General features: G+C 61.3%; 5 protein-coding genes across 7 annotated transcripts in view; 4 read left to right on the top strand and 1 right to left on the bottom strand.

The window, feature by feature from the left end:
* CACNA2D2 (calcium voltage-gated channel auxiliary subunit alpha2delta 2) overlaps positions 1-6906 on the top strand; it is a 212265-nt gene extending 205359 nt beyond the window's left edge. For both annotated transcript variants that reach the window (XM_053953641.1, XM_053953640.1), the window contains 15 exons: positions 448-545; positions 748-838; positions 970-1032; positions 1136-1239; positions 1325-1423; positions 1525-1619; positions 1862-1909; positions 2301-2372; positions 2520-2672; positions 2781-2833; positions 2939-2994; positions 3082-3205; positions 3768-3877; positions 4080-4168; positions 4802-6906. In XM_053953641.1, coding sequence (XP_053809616.1) covers positions 448-545; positions 748-838; positions 970-1032; positions 1136-1239; positions 1325-1423; positions 1525-1619; positions 1862-1909; positions 2301-2372; positions 2520-2672; positions 2781-2833; positions 2939-2994; positions 3082-3205; positions 3768-3877; positions 4080-4168; positions 4802-4930 — 1384 coding nt within the window. In that variant the 3' untranslated portion in view covers positions 4931-6906. The remainder of the gene's footprint in view (positions 1-447; positions 546-747; positions 839-969; positions 1033-1135; positions 1240-1324; positions 1424-1524; positions 1620-1861; positions 1910-2300; positions 2373-2519; positions 2673-2780; positions 2834-2938; positions 2995-3081; positions 3206-3767; positions 3878-4079; positions 4169-4801) is intronic.
* Positions 6907-7702: 796 nt separating this feature from the next.
* Positions 7703-10554, top strand: TMEM115 (transmembrane protein 115). The gene is made up of 2 exons (XM_053954001.1): positions 7703-8633; positions 9369-10554. The coding sequence occupies exons 1-2, from the start codon at positions 7780-7782 to the stop codon at positions 9571-9573; spliced, it is 1059 nt and encodes a 352-aa protein (XP_053809976.1). The 5' UTR covers positions 7703-7779; the 3' UTR covers positions 9574-10554.
* Positions 10555-10735: 181 nt separating this feature from the next.
* Positions 10736-12637, bottom strand: LOC128794258 (transmembrane reductase CYB561D2). Its single transcript, XM_053954002.1, has 3 exons — positions 12469-12637; positions 12330-12367; positions 10736-12147 (listed from the first exon to the last, which is right to left on the bottom strand). The coding sequence occupies exons 1-3, from the start codon at positions 12593-12595 to the stop codon at positions 11644-11646; spliced, it is 669 nt and encodes a 222-aa protein (XP_053809977.1). The 5' UTR covers positions 12596-12637; the 3' UTR covers positions 10736-11643.
* A 128-nt stretch (positions 12638-12765) lies between these two features.
* Positions 12766-16164, top strand: NPRL2 (NPR2 like, GATOR1 complex subunit). The gene is made up of 11 exons (XM_053953853.1): positions 12766-12914; positions 13082-13173; positions 13606-13774; positions 14010-14118; positions 14402-14538; positions 14815-14912; positions 14998-15034; positions 15167-15260; positions 15335-15452; positions 15651-15793; positions 16075-16164. The coding sequence occupies exons 1-11, from the start codon at positions 12843-12845 to the stop codon at positions 16140-16142; spliced, it is 1137 nt and encodes a 378-aa protein (XP_053809828.1). The 5' UTR covers positions 12766-12842; the 3' UTR covers positions 16143-16164.
* Positions 16165-16287: 123 nt separating this feature from the next.
* Positions 16288-26568, top strand: ZMYND10 (zinc finger MYND-type containing 10). 2 transcript variants are annotated; one of them, XM_053953850.1, is made up of 12 exons: positions 16288-16466; positions 17005-17113; positions 17648-17764; positions 18842-18895; positions 18990-19142; positions 21129-21217; positions 21505-21605; positions 22871-23043; positions 23335-23460; positions 25210-25331; positions 25529-25654; positions 26289-26568. In XM_053953850.1, exons 1-12 carry the CDS (start codon positions 16372-16374, stop codon positions 26371-26373), a joined length of 1350 nt encoding a protein of 449 aa, XP_053809825.1. In that variant the 5' UTR covers positions 16288-16371; the 3' UTR covers positions 26374-26568. The 2 variants fall into 2 exon arrangements, with proteins under 2 accessions (XP_053809825.1, XP_053809827.1); XM_053953852.1 differs by lacking the exon at positions 26289-26568 and adding an exon at positions 26137-26209.
* The last annotated feature ends 511 nt before the right edge of the window (positions 26569-27079 follow it).

Below are 27079 nucleotides of genomic sequence, written 5' to 3'. Positions count from 1 at the left end.
GGCAGGGCAGGGTGGGCATAGCCCCACAGGTAAGTACAGTGTCAGAGGCACCCAGTCCCACCAGTAGCCCCAGCAGTGTGGGGAGAGATGGACTCGGTGTTGTACCATTCTGGGCAAACCAGGATCCATCAAACCTTGCCCTGGCAGAGGTGACGGCACCTCAGTGCCTGTGGCAGTGACAGACCCGGTGACTGGTGTGACGCTTCTCTGGTGGCACTGCAGGCAGCAGTACTGGGCACTGGGTACTGGGCAGTCTGCAGAGATGCCCACAGCCAGTTCCCCTGGCGGGGTGACACTCCCAGGAGAGGTGGCACGTCGCCACCATTGTGTCCCTGTCAAGCCTGGGTGCTGGCAGCACAGCCAGCGCCCACCCCGCCATCCCCGGGGGAGAACTGACCTTACCTTTTCCATCCCCACGAACGACAAACCTTGTCCCCCAAACCCCAGAGAGTATTGCAAAGACCTCGACTTGTCGGATAACAACACCGAATTCCTGGAAAACTTTATTGCCCTCATGGAAAAGGTGACCCCAGACTCCAAGCAGTGTGAGTAGCTGGGATGGCTGCTGGGGGGGCTGCTGGGGGGTTGAGGGTGGATGGGGATTCAGGGGGAGATGGAGCAGGGGATAAACTGTGCTGGGGTAGGGATCCTGGGAGCTGCTGCAGAGTGGGTGCTGGGGCAGAGCAGGGGACATGGGTGGCCCTCATGATGTCAGCTCTCACCTCCTCCTCCTCTCCACCACCCAAGGTGACAACTTCCTCCTGCACAACCTCATCCTGGACACGGGTATCACACAGCAGCTGGTGGAGCAAGTCTGGAAGGACCAGGACCTCAACACGTAGGTGATGGGGAGATGGCCCCGGGTGGGCAGCACTGTCTTGGGACAGATGAGGATTGGGATGGGCTGTGGAGGCAAGGACAGAGCAAAACCCCACTGATGGCTGGTGTACCTGGCCCCTCTCCTTGCAGGTACAGCCTCTTGGCTGTCTTCGCAGCCACCGACGGGGGCATCACCCGTGTCTTCCCTAACAAGTGAGTGTCTGCCCTGCTCAGTGACGTGTCTGCTCCTGCTGGGCCATCTCTGGTGGGACCAGAGATGACAGTGACAATCATGGCTGTGGCTTCTTCCTGCCAGGGCTGCAGATGACTGGGAGGAGGAACCGGAGCCCTTCAACGCCAGCTTCTACCGGAGGAGCCTGGACAACAAGGGCTATATCTTCAAGCCACCCTACCGAGATGGTGGGTGCCAGCTCAGGGCAACAGCGTGTGACCCAGGATGCCACTGATTCCATGTGTCCCCTGATGTCACCCCTGCCTTTCACAGCTGGCTACCGGGGGCTGGACCTGGAGAACAACACCATTGGGATCCTGGTGAGCACCGCCGTGGAGCTCAGCATCGGGGGCAAGACTCTGAAGCCCGCAGGTAGGCAGGGAGCTGGGTGCCCTGGTGCCAGGCTGGGGGGTCCCTGCAACCTCTCCAGGCTACAGCTCACTCCCCACTCCCCTGTCTCCCCACTGCCCCAGTGGTGGGGGTGAAGCTGGACCTGGAGGCCTGGGCTGAAAAGTTCAAAGTGCTGGCGAGCAACCGGACAGACCGGGACCAGCTGGGCACCCGCCGGGTATGTCCTGGGGCCTGGCACAGCCAGGGAACAGGGCTGGACACAGGGCAGGGAGGGAGCTCTGCTTGCTGGGGGGCACTGCTGGGACACGGTGCCTGTGGTTGCAATGGGCTTGTTCCTCAGGGTACCTGTCCCCAGCCTCTGGAGACACTACCCTGCACGTCCCGGACTGGCTGGGAGGACAGCTCTGGGGGGATGACCATCCTGCTAACCTGTTCCTCTGCCCTGCTTTTGGTTGACAGTGTGACCCCTCAAGCAGCTGTGAGATGGACTGTGAGGCCAACAACAAGGTGGGTGGTGGGCAGAGGTAGGGGCAGCTGGTGGGGGTGTATGGAATGGCTGGGAGAGGTGGGAGAGGTCCCTGTCCCCTGCTTACTCACCCTGTGCACCCACCCTGTGCCCTGCTGCTCCCCAAGCTTGGCCAGACCCAGCCCACCACACAGGGATGAAGGCCTGGGGGTTTCCCCATGGACCGTGCACCCCCTGAGAGGGCTGTTAAACCCCCAGGGTGGGTAGTGTCTCCTGTTCCCTGCACCCAGCATGGGTGCTCCTGGCACTGAGATGCTTCTGAGGCTTAGGGACACCATGCTGCCCCCCTGCCTGACAGCCTGCCACCCCCTCCGCTGGCCCTGCTTGCCCGGGGCATGGCCAGGGTTGGATGACATGGCCCTTCTTCCCCAGGACCTCATCTGTGTCCTCATCGACGATGGGGGCTTCCTGGTGCTCTCCAACCAGGAGGACCATTGGTACCAGGTGAGCGGTGCCCGTAGCTCTCCTGGGCGTGGATGCAGCGAGGAGCTGAACCCTTGAGCTCGTGTCTGTGACAGCCCCACTCGAGTCCCCTCCAGGGAGTCCATGCCAAGGTGGCATGTGGGTGCAGATTCGGTGTCTCCATTTCAGGTGGGCAAGTTCTTCAGCGAAGTGGATGCCAACCTGATGTCTGCCCTCTACAACAACTCCTTCTACGCCCGCAAGGAGTCCTACGACTTCCAATCCGTCTGTGCCCCCGAGGCCCCCAGCAACACGGGCGCGGCGCCCCGCGGCGTCTTTGTGGTGAGCACCCGCAGGGATGGTGCATTCCAGCTGGTCTGGGACCCATGAGTGTGTCCCCAGTGCCCCTCATGGGGACCTGCTGGCTCACTGCCCCCTCTTTACCCACAGCCCACTGTGGCCGATCTCCTGAGCCTCGCCTGGTGGACCTCGGCCGCAGCCTGGTGAGCCCTGCCACGTCCCCTCCCTGGGGCCATTCCCACTGGGGAGTGACACCGGGGTGTCCTTGGGGCAGGGACACCTGACGTGGCCACGCTTTGCTTCCCCAGGTCCCTGTTCCAGCAGTTCCTGTACAGCCTCACCTACAGCAGCTGGTTCCAGACGGGTCAGTGCCTGGGGAGCTTTGAGCTGGGGGTGGGCAGGGGCTGGGGGGGGTTGGTGGCCTTTGGCCCACAGCGCTGTGCTGGCACAGAGGAGGTGGTGGGGGACGGCATGGAGGCCAGGGAGACCAGCTGCATCATGAAGCAGACCCAGTATTACTTCAGCACCGTCAACGCCACCTACAACGCCATCATCGACTGCGGCAACTGCTCCAGGTGGGTCCATCCCCACTGTCCCTCCCCTGGGCAGGGCTGGGGACACCCCCGAGGCTGCCTGTGCCAAGATCCCCGTGCAGCAGCCTGTGTGGGGACAGTAGGAGATGCTGTGCAGCATTTAGGGGGTCTGTGATACCCGGAGGGGGGGACAGAGAGGAACAGTGGTGTCCCCGTGGACATCACCTGTGGGTGATGGTGTCCCCAGGGATCCTCTGCGTGGAACCAAGCCCTGGAAGCCCATCAGGGCTGAGTCCCTGGCAGCCCCTCAGCATGGGGATGGGGAGGGAGGTGGAGATGAGGATGGGATGGAGGCCAGGGCAGGGAATGGGGATGGGCATCAGTCTGGGGACAAGGATGGGAATGCAGACAGGCATGAGGTTAGGGATAGGGATGAAGTTGGGGACAGGGATGGGGAGGAGGACAGGGACAGTGATGCAGTTGGGTCTGGGGAGATGCTGCTGGTTCAGCCTCCCCAGAGCCACACGCCAGCAGGGCTGGCACTGGTGGCTGGGGGGGATTGGGGCACAGGGTAAGAGGGGTCCCACTGCCTTCGTACCCCCAGGCTCTTCCATGCACAGAGACTGGCCAACACCAACCTGCTCTTCGTGGTGGCTGACAAGCCCCTCTGCAGCCAGTGTGAGTCTGTCAAGCTGCTGCAGGCAGAGGTAAGAGGTATCCTTTGATGTCTCAGCTGCATCCCACTGGAATGTGGTGGCAGCAAGGTGGGGGGACACGTGGGGTCTGTGGGACAGGCAGGGGGATAAGGACCTGTGGAGTTGTGGAGTTTGGAGGGAGCTGGCCCGTGGCCAGAGGGGCTGGGGATGCCCTATGAGCCCCACTGCCCTGCTCCTGGTGGTTTCCTTGACCTGCGAAGCCCCCCCGAGGGACCCCAACCAGTGTGAGCTGGTGGACAGGCCCCGCTACCGGAAAGGCCCCCACATCTGCTTCGACTACAATGCAACAGTACGTGGGGGGCAGGGGCAGCAGGAGGGGACCACAGCTGGGGCTGGCCCCTGGGAAGGGGTGGGGGCAGTGGGAATCCTCTGGTGGGGGCAGCAGAGCCATGGGGGTGTTCCCTGGGGGGTGCTCCACTGGGGGAAATTTGGGCAGTGGGTTCTCCCTGAGCAGGGGAATGGAGCCATGGGAGGGGGGTCCCAGGGGAGCCCTGAGGGGGAAGTGGAAAGGTGAGCGTCCCCCCTGGGGGGAGCAGAGCCATGGGGTGTGCCCCAAGGGGAACAGAGCCATGAGGGGATCCCCGGGGGTGCAGTGCTGCGGGGGGACCCCTCTGATGGGGGTTTGGAGCTCTGGGAGGATAGGGAGGAGGGGTCAGAGCCCTGGGGTATTCCCTGGGGAGATCACAGCTATGAGGGGTCCCTGTGAGAGCAGTGCCAAGGAGTGCCCTCCTGGGGGAAAGAGCAGAGCCACGGGGGTCCCGGGGAGAGCAGCACCGGGGTGGTCCCGGGGCTGTGCTGTAGGGCAGGAGGCTCTCAGGGCAGCAGGGAGGTGGCAGATGCCCCTGCCAGGGCAGTGGGTGCCCCTGGGGTGCCGAGGCACTGCTGGGGGTGCCCCACAGCCCCTCTCTCTTCACTCATTCAGGAAGATACCTCAGACTGTGGCCGAGGGGCTTCCTTCTCCCCCTCCCTGGGGGTCCTGCTCTCGCTGCAGCTGCTGCTCCTCTACTCCAGCACCAGCCGGCTCCCACTGCCCCCGGCCGCCTGCCTTTAGCCCCCCGGCCGCCCCCGCCAGCTCTCTTTTCTTTCAACTTCCATCTCCATGCCCCTCCCCGGCCCGGTGGAGCGGGAGCGACGTCCCCTCCGCCGCCTCGGGGACCCCCGCGGTGCCGCCCCGCTCTCCCCACCGGCCGCAGCCAAAGAAGAGTCGGGGTGCGGGCAGGGGCTCCCCGGCAGAGCGGGCACCGGGACGGTGCCCCGGCGTCGCGCCCTCCCGGCCACTCGGACTTGGAAAAGTGGCGTCGGTGTCCTCCGCCCGCGACCCCCCCATCCACCTCGCCTATTTTTTTAGCCTGAAGATTTTAAAGCAGATCTTTCTACATCGAGTTTCCAACATTTTCATCTGGAGACCGGCGGGGTTTACTGTCAGCAACGAGGACACATGGGAAAACAAACAGAAAAAAAAAAAAAAAAAAAAAAAAGGAAAAAAAGGGGGGGGGGAGGAAAAAAAAAAAAAGAAAGAAAGAAAGGACTTGACTGTGCGGGTCAGTATCATTTGTTCTGGCGGTACCGGCCCCAGGGCGTGTGGGGCAGCTGCAGCATCCCTGCGGGCTCATCCCTGCGGGCTCATCCCTGCGGGCTGGGGCTGCGAGCGGGCAGGGACAGGGACAGGGACAGGGGCGGGGGGCAGTGGCCTTTGCCTGCGCCGGGGCACGATGGATCCCCGGCCCCGGCCGTCCTTGGGCACAGATACTGGGGTGAAAAGGTGGCGGGGGGGAAATGTATTTTGTTTCTTTTCCGTTCTGCAGATCACTGTGAATCCTGCCTGCTCAGCCCTGCCCCCCACCTCCAGCCCTGCCCGGACCCCCTTGCCCTGCCAAAGACCCCGCACTGGCCGGGGACGCGCTGCCTGTCCCCTGGGGGACATGCCCTGTGTCCCCGAGCGGGTCACGCCACACGCTCCCCCGCGGGACGTGCCGCACGTCCTCGAGTGCCGAGCGGAGCGGGACGTGCCACATGTCCCCAGAGGGGCCGTGCCAGGCGCCCGTGCCCGTCCCGCGGGCCCCGGGTGCCGCTGGCTGGGACGCGGCGCTGGGCGGGGGTGGCCCCGCAGCGGTGCCCCGAGGGACCGGGGCTCCCGCCGGGCGCTCACTGGGGGTGTTGTGCCCCCAGTCAATCCACCGGGTGCCAAGGAGGGGGGACGGCGTGGCTGCTCTGCCCTGGCACCCCACAGACCCCGCTGCACCCCACAAACCCAGCCAGGAGAGGTGCCGCGGGGCTGGAGGGGCCCCGAGCCGGGTGACAGCTGCGACACCCGGGTGCCACACCCGCCCCCCCCCCGCGCTGCTCCCGGCAGTGCCGGGGGTCCCTGGGCAGCCCTGGGGACCCTCACCCCCCCGGGGCACCCCGCTCAGAGCCACCCCATCAACCGGGCCCAGGGGAGCCCCCTCGGCATGGCCACCCCGGGGGGGGGCTGGGGAGGGCGCCAGGCGCTAATTAGTGCTGGGGTTAATTAATGGTCATTCTGCTTGTAGCTTTTTCAGTGTGTGTTTGGTTACTGTCTCTGGGAACCGTGTTTGAACAGATGGCTCTGTGTTACCGGGAGTGTGTGTACTTCTGTAGTCTAGTTAGGTGCTCTGCCAGAAAACCACCACTATACATACCTATAAATATATACATATATAGTCTATTTTAAGTTAAAAACCAATGAGACGAACGGGCGGCGTGGCCCCGGGCCCCCCGTCCCGCCGGGGTCACCTCCTGCCCTGTCCCCACCCGAAAGCTTCTCTCTGCTCATTCAAAGGCATTGGGTTTTTAATTGATTTTCTTTAATTTATTTTTAATTTCTTTGGGTTTCTTTTTTTTTTTTTTTTTTTTTTGTACAGAAGAGTTGGAAAACTAAAAAAAAAAAACAAAAAAACAACAAAAAGACAATTTGTAAGATATCGTGCGTGTGACTCCTTGTAAAATATTTTCAAATGGTTTATTACAGAGACTCAGTTATTAAATAATGTTCATATTTTCACTTCACAGGCGGTGGCTGCGTCATTGCCCGGGGCCGCGGGCACGGCTGGGGGGGCACAGCACGTGGTGGGGGGCACAGGATATCGGGGGGCTCCTGCCAGCTGGGACACTGCCCTGACACTGCTGCACCGCGGCGGGACAGGGACACGGGACAGGCAGGGACACCGCAGAGCCGAGGGCTCACAGAGCCCGCCCGCTGCACAGGAGGGGCTGGGGCACAGCAGCGGCTCTGCCCCCCATCTTCCTGTGTCCCCGCAGGACTGTGTCCCTCCTCCCACGCCCCACTCCATGCCCGTGTCCTCATGGGTCAATGTCCCCTAGTGCCCTCCGTGTCCAGCCCACCCGTGTCCATATCCGCGTTTCCCGGGGTTTGCGTCCCCCATGTACGCACCCCCATGACTGTGTCCTTCATGCCCCATAAGTGTGCTCTGCCACCCCTCTCCCCCACGTCCCGCCGTGTCCCCCGCCACGTCCGTGTCGCTCGTTTGTCCCATGTCCTCCCGTTTCGGTGTCCTCCCATGTCCCTGTCTCTCCTCCCTGTCCGTCTTCGTCCGTGTGTCCCGTCCGTGTGTCCCGCGCCGCCCCGCGCTGCCAACGTGGCCGGACTACAAGTCCCGACGTGCCCCGCGGCGCCCTGGCCCCGCCCCCGAAGGAGCCCCGCCCCGGCGCCCCCGTTCCGCGCATGCGCAGCGGCCCTGTTTGTCCGCGCCCGGCCTGGCCCAGCGGAGGGTCCGAGCGCGGCCTGGCCCGAGGCGGCGGCGGAGGGAGAGACCGGGGCCGGGGCCGGCCGGGGGCTGCGCGGGGCCCGGCGCGGGGCGGCGGGCGGGTGGGGCCGGGCAGCCCCCGCGGGGCCGCCCCGTCCCGCCCGCGGGGCCGAAGATGCGGCGGTACCTGCCGGTGGCCCGGCAGCACTTCCTGGCGGCGCTGGCCGGCACCAGCGTGGTGGTGAAGTCGCTGAGCGCCGCCGCGGTGCTGCTGTACCTGCTCTCCTTCGGGCTGGACACGGCCTACGGGCTGGGGGTGACGCCCGGCTACCTCCTGCCCCCCAACTTCTGGGTGTGGACGCTGCTGACGCACGGGCTGGTGGAGGAGCGCGCCTGGGGGCTGGCGGCCAGCCTGGCCACGCTGGGGACGGCCGGGCGGCTGCTGGAGCCCCTCTGGGGCGCGCTGGAGCTCCTTGTCTTCTTCGCCGTGGTGAACATCTCCGTGGGGCTCCTGGCGGCCCTCGCCTACTTCCTCACCTATGTGGCCTCCTTCCACCTCCACTATCTGTTCGCCGTCCGCATCCACGGCGGCCTGGGCTTCCTCGGGGGGGTCTTGGTGGCCCTCAAGCAGACGATGGGGGACAGCACCGTACTGAAGGTGCCTCAGGTCAGAATGAAGGCTGTCCCCATGCTCCTGCTCCTTCTCCTGGCTCTGCTGCGGCTCGCTGCCCTCGTCGAGAGCAATGTACTGGCCTCGTACGGCTTCGGGCTCCTCTCCAGCTGGGTCTATCTCCGCTTCTACCAGCGGCACAGTAGAGGCCGCGGAGACATGAGCGACCACTTCGCCTTCGCCACTTTCTTCCCCGAGATCCTGCAGCCCGTGGTGGGGCTGGTGGCCAACCTGGTGCACAGCGTGCTGGTGAAGGTGCGCTTGTGCCGCAAGACCGTCAAGCGCTACGACGTGGGTGCCCCGTCCTCCATCACCATCAGCCTGCCGGGGACGGACCCCCAGGACGCCGAGAGGAGAAGGTACCCCCTGCCCTGCCCTGCCCTGCCCTGCCCTGCCCTGCCCTGCCCATAGGGGTCGTGTCTGGGGACAGCAAGGGATGGTTTAAAGTCCAGCCAAGGAGGTGGGGGGAGATTTAGGTGCAGGGGTTCAGGAGGAGCCTTCTCCATGTGGTCTACCACGGAGGTGATGAGGAGCATTTCAGGGAGCTGGTGGGACATTATCCTGCTCTTCCAGATGTGGAGCAGCAATGGAAAGGCAGGGGAGATTCTAGGAAAGGGGCAGACAAGGTTAGGGGGCCCTGCAGAAGAAAGGGGTACAGCCTGGGGGTGTGGCAGCCCATGCTCGTGGCAGCCTTCCACCAGTTCACCCTGGCCCAGGGAGGGCAGTGAGTCAGCCCCACACCCCAGCCCTCCAGCACAGCCAGCACTGGCCTTCCTGACTTCTGGCAGGAGGGTTTGGACAGGGTGCTGGCACTCCCTTTTCCCTGCCCTGCTTTATGCCTTTATTCCCCGTTCCCGGAGCTGCCCTCGTGCTGACAGCCTCCAATTGCACCACGTAGCGTGAAAACTCCATGTGAGTAGTCTGGGAGCCAGAGTGGATTTCTGTGGAGCAGTCCCAGGCTCTCCAGGTCTTCCCCAGCACTACTGAACCCACCCTTTCCTGGTGGGAAGAAGCCAGGGACTGATTTGCAGAGTGCCCCATGGGGCAGAGCCACTGAGCCGGGGTTAACCTGCCCACGTGCCCTTGTCCTGCAGGCAGCTGGCCCTGAAGGCTTTGAACGAGCGGCTGAAGCGCGTGGAGGACCAGTCAGCCTGGCCCAGCATGGAGGATGATGAGGAGGAGGCGGCAGCAGCAGCGAAGGCCGACAGCCCGCTGCTGCCCGAGCCCGGCACGGCCGGGAAGAGCCCTGGCCAGGAGTCCAACCTCATCAGCTTCCAGGACGCCCCGGCCCAGCTGTGACCGGCCCCCTTCCCGCCCTGTCTCCGCTGGAGAGCTGCTAATCTCCCTCGTGTCCCCCTGGAGCGGGGACTCCTCCCGCGGCACAGGCAGGGGATACCTCATTGCAACGCTTCGCTGCTGCTCGCGGCCAGCACCGGGCACCCGGGACAGTGACACTGCCACCGCCGTGAGGACAGGAATTCCTGGCGCCACTCCCTCAGACGGGGCAGGCCGTGGAGTCGGTGCAGGCAGTGGGAGCTGTTCTGGGAGAGGGACACGGGGCTGATCCCTGCCCCAAGCCGCTGTGCTGGCCCTCGAGGGATCAAAGTCAGCTTCTCCTCTGTGCCAGGGCTTGGCCAGAGCACTCAACACTTATTTTCTCCTTTCTGAAGGTAGTTTTGTCCCTAACTGAGGCAATGGGAAGGCTGGTGGGTTTCTCTTCCAAATGTCTTTCCCGTGGGGAGCCTCCCCCTGCCCCAGCAGTAGCTCACCAGGACTGGTGGGAAGTTTGTTGGGTAGGAGGGGACAGGACACTGGGCAGGAAGAGGCCATCCAGTCCTTCCTGGTGGTGCTCCAGCACCACCAGCTCCAGGCTTTGCATGGTGGGCATTCTCTCCTCCTTCCTGTCCTGCCCCCTCCCACTGAAAGGAGCTGCTGCCCTTGGCTGCTCCCCGGCTAATCCGTTTGCCAGATTACACTAGAAGCTGGAATTAATTTTACAGTGGGACTCTAGCTGCTTCCTCTGGCAGCAGGTTTTCTTTCCTGCAGGTAGAATGTGGGCTCCCCCTTTCTTTTCCCTCCCTCTTTGTTAATGGAGTTTTTTTCCTGGATGGAGAGGATGCTCCCTGCGACAGCCTCCACAGCTCCTGATCCAGTGGGCAATTCCCAGCCTGGGATGTGGATCAGCAGTGTCATGATTATTTTTTTAAAGGACCACACAAGAAGGTTTTGTCAAATGGGAAGAACACAGACATTTGGGTATCAATAAAGAGTTCTTTGAAAGCGCTGGCTCCTGCAGCAGAGCACGGGCAGGATGGGGGACCCGGCCCAGAGCAGCCCCTGGGGGCTCTTGTCAGGAGGCTGGGGAGAGGGTTTCTTCCCAGGTGCTCACAGGCAGAGATGTCTGCCTGCACCCCAAAAGAAGCTCATCCCACCCAAGAAGTAAAGAGGGCTTGTTGCACTCTAGCTGCCTGAAATTTTTATTGAATAAAAGCTCTGGATACAGAGGAATTTTTCAGCCTGGGAGCCGCTCCCAGCTCTCCAGCCCTGCCGGGAGCAGGATGCGTGCTGGAAGGAAGGCTGTTGTGCCAGCATGGAGGTTTCTTCCTGCCTTCCCAAGGGTTCATCGCCCAGGTCTGTGCCTCCCCCTGTGCTCACGCTGTTCCCTATGACTTGCTGGCTGCACGTTCACAGCCCGGCTCAGTAATTTGCTCTGTAAACTGACCCCACCCCACCAGGCCGAGCCCAGCCCACGGAGGAGGGGTTTGTGCGTGGCAGTGGGTGTGCAGACCCAGGGCCTTGGGGCAGAGCTGCGCGTTCTGATCCCAGGGACTGCCCCGTGCCATGGGGACACAAGTGCTGCTGTACCATCGCTCGGGTGCCACCACCCTGCCCCAGCCCTGCCAGGGCTGAAGCCACAACCGTGCCATGTGCTTTCCTGTCAAGCTGCTCCCGTGGCAGGAGAGGCAGCCTGGTGCCTGCTGCAGCCTCCCGGGAGAGAAGGGACTCCCTGCCCTCCTCACCAGGATGTCTCCTGTCCTGCCTGCTCCAAAGCAGCCCTGTGTGGGAAGGGAGAAGGAGCAGGAATCCTGAGTGAGCTCTCCATTTCCCAGCACTGAGCACCGAGCTGCCACAGGGACTGGCAGCTTCACCTGTGCCAGGTAACGTCCCCAGCGAGGCAGGGGTGAGGTGTCACACACATCTGGAGCGGCTGCTCCCCAGGGACAAGACACTACAGACAATCCAGGACTAACGAAAGACGAGTAGGTAGAAACTGAGTTCCAAGGAGACCCTGTGCAAGCAGGGGGGCTGCCAGCTCTCTCCGAGGGGAGACCCAGCTTGCTCTGGGAAGTTCAGGTCAGCACCAAGCCCTCAGTGCTGGCTCCGCTTGCGGTACAGGTACGCATTGCTCACCTGGTTCATGATAACCAGGCTGGTGACGAGGGGACACAGCATGGCGAGGTACCACGAGGCACCGGTCACCGTGGTGGTGAACCAGAGGGAGCACATGCCCAACATCAGGCTGGCACAGCCCAGCAGGTAGCCCACCAGCCCTGAGGTTGCGTGGTACAGCTTCAGCTTGGCCAGCGTCCAGTTCTTCATCAGCTTGGGGTAGAGCAGGAGCACGCCCCCGGCGCACTGCCCGCCAGTGTACAGCACGGCCAGCAGCCCCGTCAGCCCGTGCCAGGTGACAAAGTGGCCCTTGCCGTTCAGGTGCTTGTTGTAGGTAATGATTCCCAGCCCCAGGAGCGCGCAGAGCAGGGCGAGCAGCTGCAGGGCCCAGTGCGCCCGCACTCGGACTTTGCGGGAGAAGGAGCGCAGCAGCGAGGTCTCCGGGGAGAAGATGAGCAGCGCTTCCGTCATCAGGAACGAGAACTGGGGGGCAGAGGGCAGCGGCATTGGCACCGGCCAAACGCCCCTGCGCCGCGGCTCCCGGGGCTCGGCCTCCCATCACCCGGGGGCTCCCGGGGCTCGGCACCCACCACCCCGGGACTCCGCCGGCACGGCCCCTGCCTGCCCCACGGCAGCGGGGCGGTGACCGGGGCAGCGGCACTTACCGCGAGGGCCATGAGCAGCGGGTGCCAGGAGAAGAGACCTGGAAGGGAAGCGCAGGGTGAGCTGAGCTGAGCTGAGCTGAGCTGAGCTGAGACATCCGGCCCTCCCCGCGCCCCGGGCCCCGGCCCCACCGGCACTCACTGGATCCGGGCCGCGCCAGCACGGCCACGGCGGCGGGGAATCCCAGCGCCACGAGGTGCGCGGCGGCGCCCGAGGCCACGCGTAGCGAGCGGTACAGGCGGGACTCGCTCTCAGCCGTCAGGGCCATGTTGGCCGGCCGGGCGGAACCGCCGCTGCCGACATGGCCGGGCCGCGGCGCGGGCTCCGATTGGCTGAGGCGGGCTGTCCGTCAGCGCTAAGGCCCGCCCCGCCGCGCTGCGCCGCCGCTGAGTGGCGGGAAGTGCTGTCGCTCAAAGTGAGGGCCCGCCCCACCGCGCGGCCGTGTGATTCCCCGGGAGCGGCGCTACGGTGGCCGGCGGGGCTGCGGCCGGTGTTCGGCCGCCCCGCGTCCCGCCATGGGTGGCCGTATCGAGTGCGTGTTCTTCAGCGAGTTCCACCCCACGCTGGGGCCCAAAATCACCTACCAGGTGCGGGGCGAACGGCCCGGGGCCCGCAGCGCCTGCCCGCGGCGGGGGGGCTGGGACTGGGCTGTGGCGGCGCCTGTGGAGGGGAAGGGGGCGCAGGGACTGGGGCGGTGGGCGCTCCCCGGAGCGGGACGGGCTCGGCTGGAACGGAGCCTCCTGTGCCGCCGCAGGTCCCCGAGGACTTCATCTCCCGGGAGCTGTTTGACACCATCCAGGTGTACGTCATCACGAAGCCCGAGCTGCAGAACAAGCTGATCACCGTGTGAGTGCGGGCAGAGCCCCGTCCCTGCGCCGCTGTCCCGGCGGGCTGGGAGCGGAGCACAGCTCGCTGCTGTGACGGTGCCAGCGCGCTGGGCTCCCGGCCCCGTGGCCAGCAGGGTCACTGCGGTGCCCGCCGGTACCCGTGCAGAGGGTGGGTGGTCACATTTAGGGGTGGCTGGTGCTGCATCCGCCAGCCTTAAATCCAGGAAAGTCAGAGCAGCCGGGAGAGCTGTGCTGGTTTCGAAAGGACACTGCTTCCTTTTCTGAGGGCTGGCTCTTTCCTCCCCCCTCCCCCTTCAGACTGTGATTTGCGTGTAGGGCTTAGGCATCGTTTTTCCTGCAATATAAAGAAGCCCCTACCTGCAGAGCCGACTGGGAGCCATCCTCGAGGCTCCCTGAGGGCGTAGGTGCAGGTCACGGGTGTCTCCCACAGGACGGCCATGGAGAAGAAGCTGATCGGCTGCCCCGTGTGCATCGAGCACAAGAAGTACAGCCGGAACGCTCTGCTCTTCAACCTGGGCTTTGTGTGCGACGCCAGAGCCAAGGCCTGCGCGCTGGAGCCCATCGTGAAGAAGCTGGCTGGCTACCTCACCACCCTCGAGGTGAGGCCTGGGCACGGCCTCCCGATCCACCCCACAGAGCGTGGGCACCTCAGCAGCGTCCTGGAGCGTGTCGGGGGCCACTGGGCATTGCTGGGACAGAGGCTGGTTTTACAGTGAGGAGGGGATTGTGCTGGTTCCCTACAGATCACTTCAGTTTTAAAGGGGAGCAGGATCTGGGCTCCTGTAGCCAGTAATCCTGTGGGGAGCAGCTGACTTGACTTTCTGCTCTCTTCAGCTGGAAAGTGGATTCATCTCCAACGAGGAGAGTAAACAGAAGCTGGTTCCCATCATGACCATCCTGCTGGAGGAGCTGAATGCCAAAGGGAAGTGCACCCTGCCCATAGGTACGGCGATGACAGGGCCACGCTGGGAGACAGCTGGGCCATTCCCTGCCCAGGTCAGCTCTGCCTGTGTTGCTCCCAGCGGCTCCCTGCCTGTCTGTGCTTGGAGCTGGAGGAGCCTGAGCCAGCCTTGCCCCGCCTGGCTCCAAGGGACGGGTGGGATGGGGTTGTGGGCTGCAAACACCTTGTTCTGTGTGACATTGTGGTGTCCTGGCGTTGATGGTTGCAAGCTCCTGTGGGATCACTGTTTTGCACGGAGATTGAGCCTTCCCCTTTTCCCGGGCAGATGAGTCGAACACCATCCACCTGAAGGTGATTGAGCAGCGCCCAGACCCCCCCATCGTGCAGGAGTACGATGTCCCTGTCTTCACCCAGGACAAGGATGACTTCTTCAACTCCCAATGGGATCTCACCACGCAGCAGGTCCGTGTGCTTGACACTTTGAGGGGGATCTGTTTCCAGACCATCGGGGGAGTTGGGCTGTCCTGGAGATCCCCACGTTTATGAGCAGGGTTTGGTGCTGCCCTTGGCTTTGTGCTTGGGCCTGCGAGCAAACAATTCACCAGCACGAGGTTACAGTGCACCTGGGGACAGAGCCTGCCCGTCCCAGGTGCTCCCAGATGCAGGGGAGCTGCTTGGGCTGCAGGGTGATGCCTCACTGCCCTCTGCCCTTTTAACTCCTGCCTCCTCCCCTCCCAGATCCTGCCCTACATCGATGGCTTTCGGCACGTGCAGAAGATTTCGGCGGAAGCCGACGTGGAGCTGAACTTGGTGCGCATCGCTGTGCAGAACCTGCTGTGAGTGCCTGGAGGGGCTGCACAGCCCCAGGAGGGGCTGGGTGCTGCCAGAGAGCGCCTCTCACCTTTTCCTGTCTGTCTGCAGGTACTACGGGGTTGTCACACTTGTCTCCATACTCCAGGTGGGTCGGGCCACGGCGCGTGGGGCTGTCAGCAGGATTTGGGCTGGGGAGGGTGAGCAGCGGGGTTGGAGTGGGCCAGGTGTGTCTCTCAGAGCTGCAGCTGAGCAGAGCTGGTTCTCCATCACCCTCTAGTACTCCAATGTCTACTGCACCACACCGAAGGTCCAGGACCTGGTGGATGACAAGTGCCTCCAGGAAGAGTGTCTGTCCTATGTCACCAAACAAGGTACAGTGACTCTGCCTGGAGATGCTGGCCCAGGCAGGGGGACAGGGCAGCTGAATGGTGACTTGTCCTTGCAGGGCACAAGCGAGCCAGCCTCAGGGATGTCTTCCAGCTGTACTGCGGACTGAGCCCTGGCACCACCGTGCGAGACCTCATCTCCCGCTACACCCTGCAGCTCCAGAGGGTGGATGAGAGGTCAGAGCCCTCCTGATCGGTCCCTGAGGGCAGTGGTGACACTGGGGATGGCAGAGAGAGTGAGCAGGAAGTACTCAACCCTGTGTAGTAGGAGATGTGAGGCAGTGGTGGGGCATATGGAGCAGAAGGGAATGTGGGGAGCTGGGGCATTTGGCACCTCGGCATTGTGGTCCCAGTCTCTTTCCTCCTCACCCCCAGGAGGCTTATCCAGTTTGGTTTGATGAAGGGCCTTATCCGGCGGCTCCAGAAATACCCTGTCAAGGTGGCCCGGGACGAGCGGAGCCACCCAGCCCGGCTGTACACGGGCTGCCACAGCTACGACGAGATCTGCTGCAAGACCGGTACGGATCCCCAGCACCCACGGGATCCTCTGCTCCGCGTGGGCCCCAGGGCTGGTGGGAGACACGGGAATGTCTGCCTGCCCACAGCTGTGCACTGGTCCTGGGTTCTTGCCCCTTTGGGAGCCTTCAGACTGCAGGTCTGTGGGTCAGGCTCTTCCGCAAGCCAGGCTGCCAAGCCCATGTTGCCAGGGGCAGGGCTTGGGGACTCCACCCAGCCCTCTGACGCCGCTGCCGGGCACCCCACCGACACCCTACTAACACCCCACTGTCTTACTCCCCAGGCATGAGTTACAAGGAGCTGGATGAGCGCCTGGAGAACGACCCCAACATCATCGTGTGCTGGAAGTGACGCAGCGATAGCCCTCGCTAGCGCTGTGTCCCCCCACGCGTCCCCTCTGTGTCCCGCCTTGTCCCCGCCACGTGTCCCCGGAGCGCCCCGCTGGCCGCGGCCGCTCCTCCGCGCCGCCAGGGGGCACCAGAGGCCGCCCCGCGCCGCTGCTGCAGCCGGCCCGCGGCGAGTCCTCCGCGCCGCCAGGGGGCGGGAGCGGTGGCGCCGTTGCCACAGCGACGCGGACGCCATGGCCGCCGTGCCCGGCCCGCTGCCGCCCGCCGAGGCCGAGGCGCTGGTGCGAGCCCTGCAGGGCTCCGAGCTGCGGGACGTCGGCGGGCAGGGGTGCGGGGACACGGCAGTGGGGTGTCCCCGGGGTGTGGGGCGAAAACATGAAAGAGGGACTTTAAATTTGGGGGAGGGGGGCACCTTTGGGGCTGTGGGAGGACAGGAGGGGGCCCAGTTTTGGGGCCTTCCCAGAGGTCACAGTGGGGGTAAGCAGGATTTCCCAGAAGGTTTTGGGTAGAGAGGAGGAGTCCTGGTTTTGAGATAACCCCAGAGGGTCAGGATGGGGTGGGGTGAGAGAACAGGCTGCAATTCTGGAGCGTTCCTGGAAGGACTGGGGGAGATTGGAGAGCCCAGGGTGAGGAAGGGTCCCGGATGTGAGTGTCTGTGAGGGTAGGGGTGATGGAGAGGCTCCCCCTGGTTCCGTGGTGTCCTCTGTGAGGGTGCTGCTGGGGCAGCCCAGTGGAGCTGCAGCCCCAGGCTCGGAGCACAGTGTGGGCTTGGGGGTTGCAGGTGCAGCTTTCCCTGCACGAGGGACCCTGGCCAAGCCGGTCACCAGAGCTCTGTGGCACTGATGGCCTGGCTGCCTGCCCCACAGATGGCTTCGGCAGCACGAGTACGTGGAGAAGCTCAACATGCACGGCATCCTGAGCGCTTCAGCGGGCCAGGAGCAGCTCCTCACCGAGCTGCTGGTCACCCATGCCAAGGTGAGCCTCCCTGGGTGCAGGAGTGATCTCCGTGCTGGGCCTTCAGCCTCCAGCTGGGCTTGTCCTGTGGGCAGTGTGCAGTTTTGGAATAAAATGCCGAAGAATCTGTTGTGTCTCTGGAAAAGACGTTTGACTGGTGGTGTGCCAGTTTTGTTTTTTAAAGAAATTAAAGGTCAAGCTGTGGTATTTCTACTTGCTGGTGTCTGGTTTCTCTCTTGGAGGTTGTTTTGGTCTCCTTGATGTACTGGTCCCTCCAGTTGCAGATCTCTGCCCTACGCCTGACAGGTCCCAGTCCCAGGCTGTGAGGTTGCCTGGACCTGCCCAGCTCCCTGGGGTCACCTTCCCCCTCTGCAGCCCCAGGAGCTCTGCCCTGTTGTGAGAAGCTGCTCACTTCTGAGCTGGAAGAATACAGAGTGTGCCCCAAGGCCACCCTCCTCCCTGGGCGACTCCAGTGTGGCTGACCATTAGCAACAAACTGGTTCCCCTGCAGCACTGGTCTGAAAGGCTTCACTTGCCCATCCCTTCCCTGTCTAGATTCCTGTTCTCATTGGGGAGCTGATCACTGTGGAGATCTGGAAGCACAAGATCTTTCCCGTGCTGTGCCGGCTGGAGGACTTCAAGCCGAGAAGCACCTTCCCCATCTACGTGGTGGTGAGTAGAGGGGGTGGTGGGAATGAGCCTGCAAATGGGTCAGGCACAGCTGTGCTTGAAAATAAATGTCACCCTGAAGGTCTCAGAGCTGAGGGTTTGCATCTCACCAGGCTGAGGTGGGCAGTGGGACACAGTGGGAAGTGCCTGCTTTCCCAAAACCCATACAAGCCCATGCCCTTGTCCCCAGGAGGGACAGGGACTCACTCCCAGGGAAGCTTGACTTTGTGGAGAGCTGTCCTCTCTCTAGTCCCACACAGGGGCTTGCAGGAGCTGCTGGGTGGAGCAAAAGCCATTCCTGGAGGCTCTGCTCCTGGCTGTGGCTCCCAATGGTGCCCCTGCTCCCAGGCAGTGATACCCCTGGGGTGTTTTCCCCTCTCTGAGCACTGTTTTCCTCTAGCCAGAGGCTCTCCAGTGTAATGTGCCTCTGGGCTAACAAAAATGTAGCTTTTTCTTACTGAGCTCCTGGGACCAGTGGTCCCTTGGGCTATTCTTCGCAAGGGAATGATCTCCACATCTGGGCTTCTTTGCAGAGGGATGCAGCCCTTGACCTAAGGGAAATCTGCCTGAGGCTTGGAAGATTTAACCCATTTTCAGTCCAGACAAACACCTTGCAGGAGCAAGGTGGTGTCTTCCCCCAAGCAGCCAGATTGCCTCAGGGCAGCTATCCCATAGTTCCCAGGCTCGGAGAAGGCTGTCTGGCCCAGTCCCAGGGAGAAGCACAGCCGTGCAGATCACTGCCCCAGCTCAGGCACTGGCTCTGTTCTGGTGCCACAGCCTGCAGCTTGCCCGAGGGCAGTGGTTGTCCTGCCCCTGCAGCACGGGCAGAGCCCTGAAGAGCCCTGCCTGCTGGGAAGTGTGGCTTTCCATTGGCATGTTGGAGTGTCACAGGCATGTCAGCATAAATGTGAACATGAACTGCATGAACTGGAGTTGTTTTGAAGGTTGCATCACTTGTATTCTTCTCTTTGGCCACAACTACATAAGCAGCTTCTCAGAAAAGCCCTTTTCCCTGTCCCAGTGCCCATGTCCCCAGTGCTGCTCCACTGTTACCTCACTCTTGCCATTCTCCTTCCACAGCTGCACCATGAAGCCTCCATCATCAACCTCCTGGAGACAGTGTTCTTTCACAAGGTGAGAGACAGGTTCAGCTTTCCTCAAGTGGAAAGCCCTTGGGGGTGGAAGTCTGTGGGGACTGAGCCTGAGTGAAACCCTTGTTGCTGTGAAGGAGATCTGTGAGTCAGCAGAGGACAGCATTCTGGATTTGATTGATTATTGCCACCGCAAGCTGACCCTGCTGGCAGCTCGGAGCACCAAGGCACAAGCAATGACCTCAGCAGAGCTTCGTGCTGAGCCTCTGGCCAGCCCCTCGTCCATGCAGGTGAGGAGAAAACCCTGTAGTTCCCTGGGGTGTGGTGAGCAATGTGGGCAGCCTGCGGAGGCACAGGGACACCTTTTCATGGGTTGCTACCCTGACACCTCCTGCCCACCTCAGAGGGTGTCTGGTGCTTCTGTGTGCCCGTGGCTGCATCCGTCCCCCTCCACTCTGCAGCCTGGCTTCTGCCCTGTCTGGTGCTAGTGCCAGCCTGAGGCTTCCTGCAGGACTTGCTCAGAGCTCTGGGGTGGGACATGCTGGAGAGCTGATGGGCAAAATATTCAGTAGAGGGGTTTGGCCATTTGCTGTTGCTCTTGGAAGCTGTGTGGATATCTCTCCCTGAAGTTTGGGAAGCCACCCTGGGTCAGGCTGCCAGTATAGCCAGCCAGGGTTAACTATGAGGGAGTTCTAACAATCAGGAATTGTCCTCATGTGCTTCCCCCAGCCTCCTTTATTCTCTGAGAAACCTCCTCTGAGCTGGTCTGGGCCAGCAGCGATCCCAGAGCTTTCCCAGTCAGGTATTCCCAGGCTGACACACACACACCTTCCCAGAGCCCGAGCTGTCTTTGCCTCTGGTGCTTCTCAGCACTTGGAACTGCCCATCAGGAGGAGTATCTGGAAGAGCAGGGTTAAAGGGAGAGCCTGAGCCTTCCCTTGCCTCCATCCTTTGGCTTGTTGCCCAAACACATACTTCTCTTTCAGAAAAGGGAAGGAAGTGGAGGGATCTGGAGCACAATAGGGATGTTTTCCAGGAAATGTTTTCCCTGCTGGGGAGGGGAAGGGGGTGTCTCTGTTACTGCTTTGACACGAACATAAAAACCCAGACCTTTTCTAGCCAATGGGTTCTCAAAAGCTCTCATCTTCCAGAGAGCCTGGTTTCCTCTGATTCATTCCAGCCTCTCCTGACCCTGTGTACAATAACCCCTGTGAAAAAGCTGTTCCTGCCATCTCCTGTGTTGTGGGGTCCGTTGTCCTTTGGAACTATGTATGGTGGTAACCCCTGTTCTGTTGTCCCCTCGAAGCACAGGCAAAAGATAGTCCCTGTCTCAAGGCAGCAGAGATGAGGTCTGGATCCAAGGAGGAGCTGTAGGACAAACTACACTAGGGCAGTTTGGAGAGGGAGGAGGCAGGGAAGAGCCCGCAAGACTCTCTTAGTGGGGCACCAGTACAGGGAGCACAGAGCTGCTTACCACAGAAATCTGGACGGCAACTGTTGCAGTGGCTCTTTGGAGAAATACAAGAAGCTGAGGTCAGAGCTCTGCACACCAAGTGTGAGCTGCATCTGGGACTGGAGAGAAGCTCTGCCTGAGCCAGGGAGAAGGACTTGGCACCTCTCAGAATGGCTCTCCCCTGGTCTCGAAAGAGGCTGAGCCAGAGGGTGGTCAGGCTGATGGGGGACGAGTGGGGTGTCCGTGCTGTCTGGGAAGGGAAGGGGCCTGGGTGGCTGGAGAGCATGGCACAGCTGTGGGCTGGGATAACCACAGGCAGATATTCTAGCTGGCTGTTCCCAAGCTAGAGGGAAGAGGCAGATCCAGGAGGGGTGGACACAGGACTGCAGCTGCACCAGGGCCAAGTTTCTCCCTCCTCTTCCTCCTCCTCTGGTTCCTCTGCTGATCACGCAGCTCCCCCCTCCTTCAACCCTCACAGATCTCCACAGGGCCATGGGCCACAAGATGGTCCCAGAAAGGGAGAGAGGCAAAATATGGGACCAGCCTCTTTCAGGGGGTGTTCTTGTGCAGGAGCATTGCAGTCAGTAGCCATCCACAACCTGTTAGGGACAGGGACATGAGGGAAGAGCAACTGCAGGCTGCAAGCACTTCTGTGGCTGCGCTGGCAAACAGGCAGTGCTGGCACAGTTGAGACAAGAAACTGTTTTTCAGGGCTCTGTTTTCCTACCCAGACTGCGGTTACCACTGCAGTCAACAGCCTGCCTCCCTGTAGCTCCTGGGAAATGGGGCCTGAAATACCAAGGCTGATGATGTCCCTCCGCAGGAGCTGCAGAAGCAGGCAGAGGTGATGGAGTTTGAGATTTCCCTGAAGGCCCTGTCCGTGCTGCGGTTCATCACTGACCAGGTGGACAGGTAAGTGCCCAGGAGCAGCAGAGGATGTGCCCAGCTCTCCGGATGGGATTCCTGTGGGGTCACAGTGGGTGCCTGGACCCCTTTCAGCAGCCGGCTGTGTCCACAGTGACAGTGGCTGTGCTCTGGGAAGCAAATGCAGCAGCAGTCCACCCTGCTCCATGGTACTCCTGGGAATTCAGATCATTGTTTCTTTCCTGCCTCTCCCAGTTGCCTTAGGGAGCATTTGTAGATACAGATTCTGGCATTAATCTGCGGGTGTCGTTTCTCCATTTCTGTCATATCTCCAGTCTGCCCCTGAGTGCCCTGACACGGATGCTGAATACCCACAACCTGCCCTGCCTCCTTGTCGAGCTGGTGGAGCATTGCCCCTGGAGCTGCTGGGAAGCAGGTATGGATCATGCCCCGTGGTCTCTGGGACACCGTGTTGCCGTGCTGGGATGTACATCCACTGAGGGATCTGCTGTAGGAGCCCTTGCAGAGCTGTTCCCCCTCTGCCCTCCCCTCCAGCTCCTCGGTGCTCCCTGCCTGAAGCTGTTCAGCTCGAGAGCAGCTGCAGCACAGCTGGGCTGGGAACCCAGCAGTGCTCCCAAAAGCTGATCCTCACACAGGGCTGGGTCTCTTCTGAGTGATCACAGCCAGCACTGGAGTGTAGCACCTCGGCCAGCCCCACGTGCTCCTCTGAGGAGTCTTTTGGATGCAGAAAGACCAGAGTGCCTGTCCCAGCCTCTCTGCACCTTTTGGGGCAGGACTCGCTGGAGCCAGGCGTGGTCTCTCCCAGGCAGCAAATGTTGCCCTGATTCTGCTGCTGGTCCCTGAGCTTCACTCTTGCCAAAGGCCCCTGATCAGGCTGTGCCCATTGACCATCGTCCCCCACAGCCCCCCAGCCTCCCACTGCCTTCCCTGTGGTGGGGCTCAGCCTGGAGCGTGGGAAGCCGCGCTGCCCCAGCCCTGCGCGGGGGTCACAGCGGGGGCAGGGCAGGAAGAGCTCAGGGAAGCACGTGGCTGTGCCTGCCGAGAGCAGCCCAGCTGGATGCGGGAGCTTTCCTCCTTCCTCCCGCCACGAAACACATCCCTTCTCCCTGCCTGTGTGCTCGGGGTGTGAGAGGGAGCTTTGATCCAGGGCCCTGAGGGAGGGACTAGAAAGAGAGGAGCACAAAGGCATTTCCAGGCTGTGCAGATGCAGGGTCACATCCTGCTCCATCCCCTAGAGCCACGCAGTAGCTGTTGGAGCTTGTTTTGTCGTATCTGTTATAGTCATGCTGCTTCTGGCTCTGCCTGGCAGAGGAAGCTCGAGAAGAGTGGCCATGCTGGTACCCCAAAATGGGTCTCTCCACCCATTCTGTTGTTGCAGCATGAGCTGCCCCTGCTGCCCACCAGTGCTCTACACTCCTGGCCAAGTACAGAGGGAGATGTCTCAGGGATCTTTTGTTCCTGCCACAGCAATATTGGTTTAATACATGTCTTTTCTGCTTTTCATGTTCTCTAATATTTCACCTCAGTACCAAGTAGGCTGCTATGTGGAGCAAAGGGTAGGGAAACTGAGGCAGGCAGAAGCAGAGGGTGAAGTGAGGCAGTGAGCACAGGCCAGCATCCCCCTTCTGAGCTGACTTCCTCCAGGCAGCACTGTGTCTCCCTGGTTCTTCTGTCCTTCAGGCAAGCTCAAGAAGTTTGAGAATGGCACATGGCACATGGTGCCCCCTGAGGACCAGGTGAAGATGACCAAACTCGATGGGCAGGTGTGGCTTGCCCTCCTCAACCTCCTGCTCAGTCCTGAGTGCCAGCGCAAATACCGCTTCGATGGCTTCAACAAGAGCCAGCTCCTCAAGGTAGGACCCTGCGGCACGAAGGCCCTGGGCCCTTGCCAGCACTGGGCACCTCCAGATATCTGTCCCCATCCTCTCTGTGGGCTCCAAGGAGCCAGTGGTGGGAGAACAGCAGGTCTGTCACTGTAGCAGCAGCAGCAAAGCTTGTGTTTGTGAGTGCACCTCACAAGGCCCCCATTGGTCTCTCTGCCACTGCCCCTCAAATCCCTGCTCTTGCCCTGCTGCATCCCCAGCTCCAACTCCCTTGTCCTGACCCGTCTCTGTTCACTTTTGTCCCCCCCTCCATGGCCACAGCTTCGTGCATTCCTGACAGACATCCTCATTGACCAGCTGCCCAACCTGGTGGAGATGCAGAGATTTCTGAGTTACCTCGCAGTGACAGAGCCTGCTCCCCCCAAAAAGGATCTCATCCTGGAGCAGGTATCCTGTGGCTTTTCCTTCACCTCTACAGCTGCTCTGGCTTAAGCCTGATGGCTCCCTACCCTTTTTTTCTTCCACCAAGCTCAGCTCTGGAGTGATGATACCCTGGAAAAACAGCCAAGTACCCATTTCAGTTACAACCTTATTGCCAGCAAAGCACAGCCTGTAGCTGACATGAGAGCCTTGTCCTGCCCTGCAGTGGCCAAGCAATCACATAAAAGCATAAATGCTGGGTTATAAACAACTCTCCAGGTCACACTGAGCCCCGGGGATGGCAGCTGCATGGGGCAGACATAGGCACTGGCTTGTTTTGACAATTAACTCTTCATTTGACATTTATCAGTGTTTTCCTGTTGAATTCTGGACTCCCCAGGGAAGTCCCCTTTTACAGCCCTGGTCTGAGGCTGCTTGGCACACTGTGTACAGAGGGACATCATGATCTGGTGATAGAGTCTGGAGTTAAACTGGTCCCAGCTGGTGTCTGGGCCTTTGAGAGTTAGGCCATGAAGGTCTTTAAACAGCCAAGAAGTTCTTGGGGATTTTAATCCATGCAGTGGTAATCTCTGGAGAAAAGTGTTTTTATGTGTTTCTGCTGCCTTCTTGTGAGCTGAGGGGAGAAACTGAGTGTGGGGGCAGATCTGCAAAGAGGCTGCTGAGAAGAACTGGGAGCACAGAGGCTCTTCCCCACTGCCAGAGGCTCCCACGCCACTTCCTGGAGGAGATGGGTCTGTTGGGCAGTGGCTGTCTGGGCTGTCCCCAGTGGGAGCACGCTGTCCCCATTGTAGCTGGCTGTATGGCCTGGGAGGAGGGTGATGTGCCCTGTCAGAGGTGGCTGTGGCTGAGTTGGAGGCATGGCCCAGGCTGGGAGCTGGAGCTGGGGAAGCTGCATAATGGCAAGCTGAGCTGTTGGGGCTGGGGATGGCATCAGAGCGAGGTGGACATGGATTCACACCCGTGCCTTGACTGCCAGCGTGTTGGTGGCGCAGTGACAAGCAGCTGCCATGCTGGGGACCTCCTCCAGCTCTCAGCCAGGCTGCTGCCCTTCTCCATAGCTCTGCTTTTGTGCCGGTGCTGCTCCTGCCCCTGCCAGGGGCTGGGGCTGAGCCCGGGGGCAGGCACGGGGAGGCAGCGGGAAGCACAGACATGGGCTCCGTGCTCTGCCTAGAGAGTGGTGAACTCACTCCTTGTTGCTGAGCCAAGCTAAGGAACGGCCTTTTTCCATTTGGCTGCTCCCAGAGCAGCCTCCTCCCCTTCCTTGGCTATTTTTACTCTGCTGGAGAAGGCAGTGCTGTTTGAAGCTGCATGATCCCCTGAGCCTGAACTCGGCGCACTGCTCTTGGCTGGGATGTTTCCTTCTGGCCGGCCAGCCCTTCCCCGGGTGTTCATCTTCAGGGAAGTGACGAGCGGAAAAATCTGCTCAGACAAACGGCTCTGGAGCACGGGGTTCACGCCGCTGCCACACGCAGGGTGCTGAGGTCCCTGGGCTTTCTTCTCAGCAGCCCAGGCCTCAAGGCTGAACACTCATTCCCAACTGGACCCCAAAGGAGTCCTTGTTTCACCTCAATGCCCACTGGAGGGTGGATCCATCCCCTCCACGTACCCAAAAGCACACCCTCACCACCTCTGCCTCTGTTTGCCCTCCTGGAGGGCCATGCTTCTTGTTGCCAGGGCTGGCTGCCTTCTCCCCAAATTACAGCACCCTTTTCAGGCTGTTAGCACCTCTTCCTCCTGCACTGCATCTCCCACCAGGTTCCTGTCATCTGGGACCATATCCTCAAGAAAAACTCGGGGAAGTGGGAGGCCATTGCCAAGCACCAGGTGAAGCACGCCTTCAGCCCCACTGAGGAGGAGCTGAAGCTGCAGGCACGCAGGTGAGGCTGGAGCAGGTTTGCAGAGTGCCCAGTGGGGCCAGTATCCCCATGAGCAGAGCTGGAGCTCAGCACTGGGAGGACACAGGAGTCTGTGGCACTGGCTGGAGATGTCCCCTCAGTGGCAGGGTGCAACAGGGGCAGCTCACTCTCGGTCAGCCATTCCCTGTAAGCAGCCTCACCCCTCTCTGACTGCACAGGTGGGCACAGACCTACAGCCTGGACATGATGGAGGCTCTGGCCCCTGACAAGCCCCGCTGCAGGGTGTGTGGTGTAGAAGCAGCCAAGCGCTGCTCTCGCTGCCGGAACGAGTGGTACTGCACACGGTAAGGGAGCCCTGCCACCCCCTTGGGGCCCCTTCAGCCCCCCCGGGCCCCCCTGCAGCTCCTCAGTGCTCCCCAGAGCACCACAGGTCTCACTGGAGAATGCTGTGGGAGGGCCAAGGAAAGCCAGGGGTCCCACCACTGCTCAGCACCACTAGCTCTCTGCTGGCCGTGTACCTCTCCGAATTTTGTGGGGAGGCTGAGGTGCTGGGCTGCTGGTGGAGGAGGTGCTGGTGAAGGTTGTGTTGCAGCTGCAAGGTGCTGAGCTGGCTCTGCCCACAGCGACAGCAGTGACACGCTGGGTTTTCCGTGGTGACACTGTCTTCCTCCTCCCCACCTTGGTGGGGCATGAGTAGGAAAGCACCCATGACCCTGTGGGTGCAGGTGACAGGCTGGGATGTGGCAGCTGGGACGGTGGCAGTAAATTAAATCTCTGGTCCTGAACCATCTGCCAAGGTCTGGCGTTAAACCTTCTTAACCCCTAGGACTGGGGCTGCATCCACCCCCCTCTTGGTCTAATGCTGGGCTGTATCAGCTCGCTCCCAGAGGGGTGCGGTGCTGGAGTTTGTCCTTGCTGCTTTGCCCTCATGGATGGATGTGACTCCAGTGCCCCTGACAGCAGCTTCCCCCTCTGCAGGGCATGCCAGGTGCAGCACTGGCAGAAGCACAAGCCTGCCTGCAACCTGATGGCCGCAGTGCCAAGGAATGTGGATGATCTGTAAGAAAAGTGGTGTCTGGCAACTGGCCCATGGCTCAGAGAGGCAGAGGTTCCCCCGGTGTGCAGCCCAGAGCTGGAAAGAAGCTGGCAAAGGCCCCTTCTGCCTGCTCCCAGCTGCAGGTACCACTAGCCAGGGTCAGCCTCTCCTCTCCCACCACCTCACCGTGCTGCCTTCTCCAATAAACCTCCTTGTGCATCCCACAGTTGCTTGGCTTCTGCTTTTTCTCTCCTAGCTGAAGGTAACAAACTGCTTCATCCCCTCCCTTCCACAAAGCGAGAGGCGTGTCCATTTTCTCTGCAACAACAGAAATGCCAGAGAACCTGAAAAATCCTGTGAGGTTGTGGTTACCTTACTGCAGCTGGGGAGGGAAGAGAGTGAGAAGACCTCTGTGCTGCCTCACCATTGTTAGAGCAGTGTGGGGAGCAGAGGATGTGGTTTGCACAAGCATCTTGCTGTGAGAAAGAGTTTCTTGGGTATTTGTCATCTCCCACCTTGCAGGGACGATTCACCCCATTTCCTCTCTCTTGATGTGATGTTAGCACCAAGGGCTTGCCCCCCTGCCCACCAGCATTACCAGTAAACAGGCTTTACTGGTGGGGATGCCTTGGGGTGCATCCCCACCTTTCACTGGTTAGCAGCTGCTGCCAAAGGGCTGGAGCCTTGCTCTGAGCACAGCTGGGAAAGGTTGGCCATGTCCTTTTTCTGATGG

The sequence above is a fragment of the Vidua chalybeata genome, chromosome 12 (assembly GCF_026979565.1).
Source record: "Vidua chalybeata isolate OUT-0048 chromosome 12, bVidCha1 merged haplotype, whole genome shotgun sequence".
Taxonomy (NCBI): Eukaryota; Metazoa; Chordata; class Aves; order Passeriformes; family Viduidae; genus Vidua; species Vidua chalybeata.
Note: the sequence above shows the minus strand (reverse complement) of the source record. Positions and strands in the feature narration are given on the sequence as shown.

Coding starts and splice junctions, on each gene's coding strand:
- TMEM115 (XM_053954001.1), top strand. CDS start 7,780: ATGCGGCGGTACCTGCCGGTGGCCCGGCAGCACTTCCTGGCGGCGCTG. Junction 8,634..9,368: donor CAGGACGCCGAGAGGAGAAG/GTACCCCCTGCC, acceptor CTTGTCCTGCAG/GCAGCTGGCCCTGAAGGCTT.
- LOC128794258 (XM_053954002.1), bottom strand. CDS start 12,595: ATGGCCCTGACGGCTGAGAGCGAGTCCCGCCTGTACCGCTCGCTACGC. Junction 12,368..12,468: donor GCTGGCGCGGCCCGGATCCA/GTGAGTGCCGGT, acceptor CTTCCCTTCCAG/GTCTCTTCTCCTGGCACCCG. Junction 12,148..12,329: donor CGCTGCTCATGGCCCTCGCG/GTAAGTGCCGCT, acceptor TCTGCCCCCCAG/TTCTCGTTCCTGATGACGGA.
- NPRL2 (XM_053953853.1), top strand. CDS start 12,843: ATGGGTGGCCGTATCGAGTGCGTGTTCTTCAGCGAGTTCCACCCCACG. Junction 12,915..13,081: donor GGCCCAAAATCACCTACCAG/GTGCGGGGCGAA, acceptor GTGCCGCCGCAG/GTCCCCGAGGACTTCATCTC. Junction 14,119..14,401: donor GAAGTGCACCCTGCCCATAG/GTACGGCGATGA, acceptor TTTCCCGGGCAG/ATGAGTCGAACACCATCCAC.
- ZMYND10 (XM_053953850.1), top strand. CDS start 16,372: ATGGCCGCCGTGCCCGGCCCGCTGCCGCCCGCCGAGGCCGAGGCGCTG. Junction 19,143..21,128: donor CCAGCCCCTCGTCCATGCAG/GTGAGGAGAAAA, acceptor GTCCCTCCGCAG/GAGCTGCAGAAGCAGGCAGA. Junction 25,655..26,288: donor AACGAGTGGTACTGCACACG/GTAAGGGAGCCC, acceptor CCCCCTCTGCAG/GGCATGCCAGGTGCAGCACT.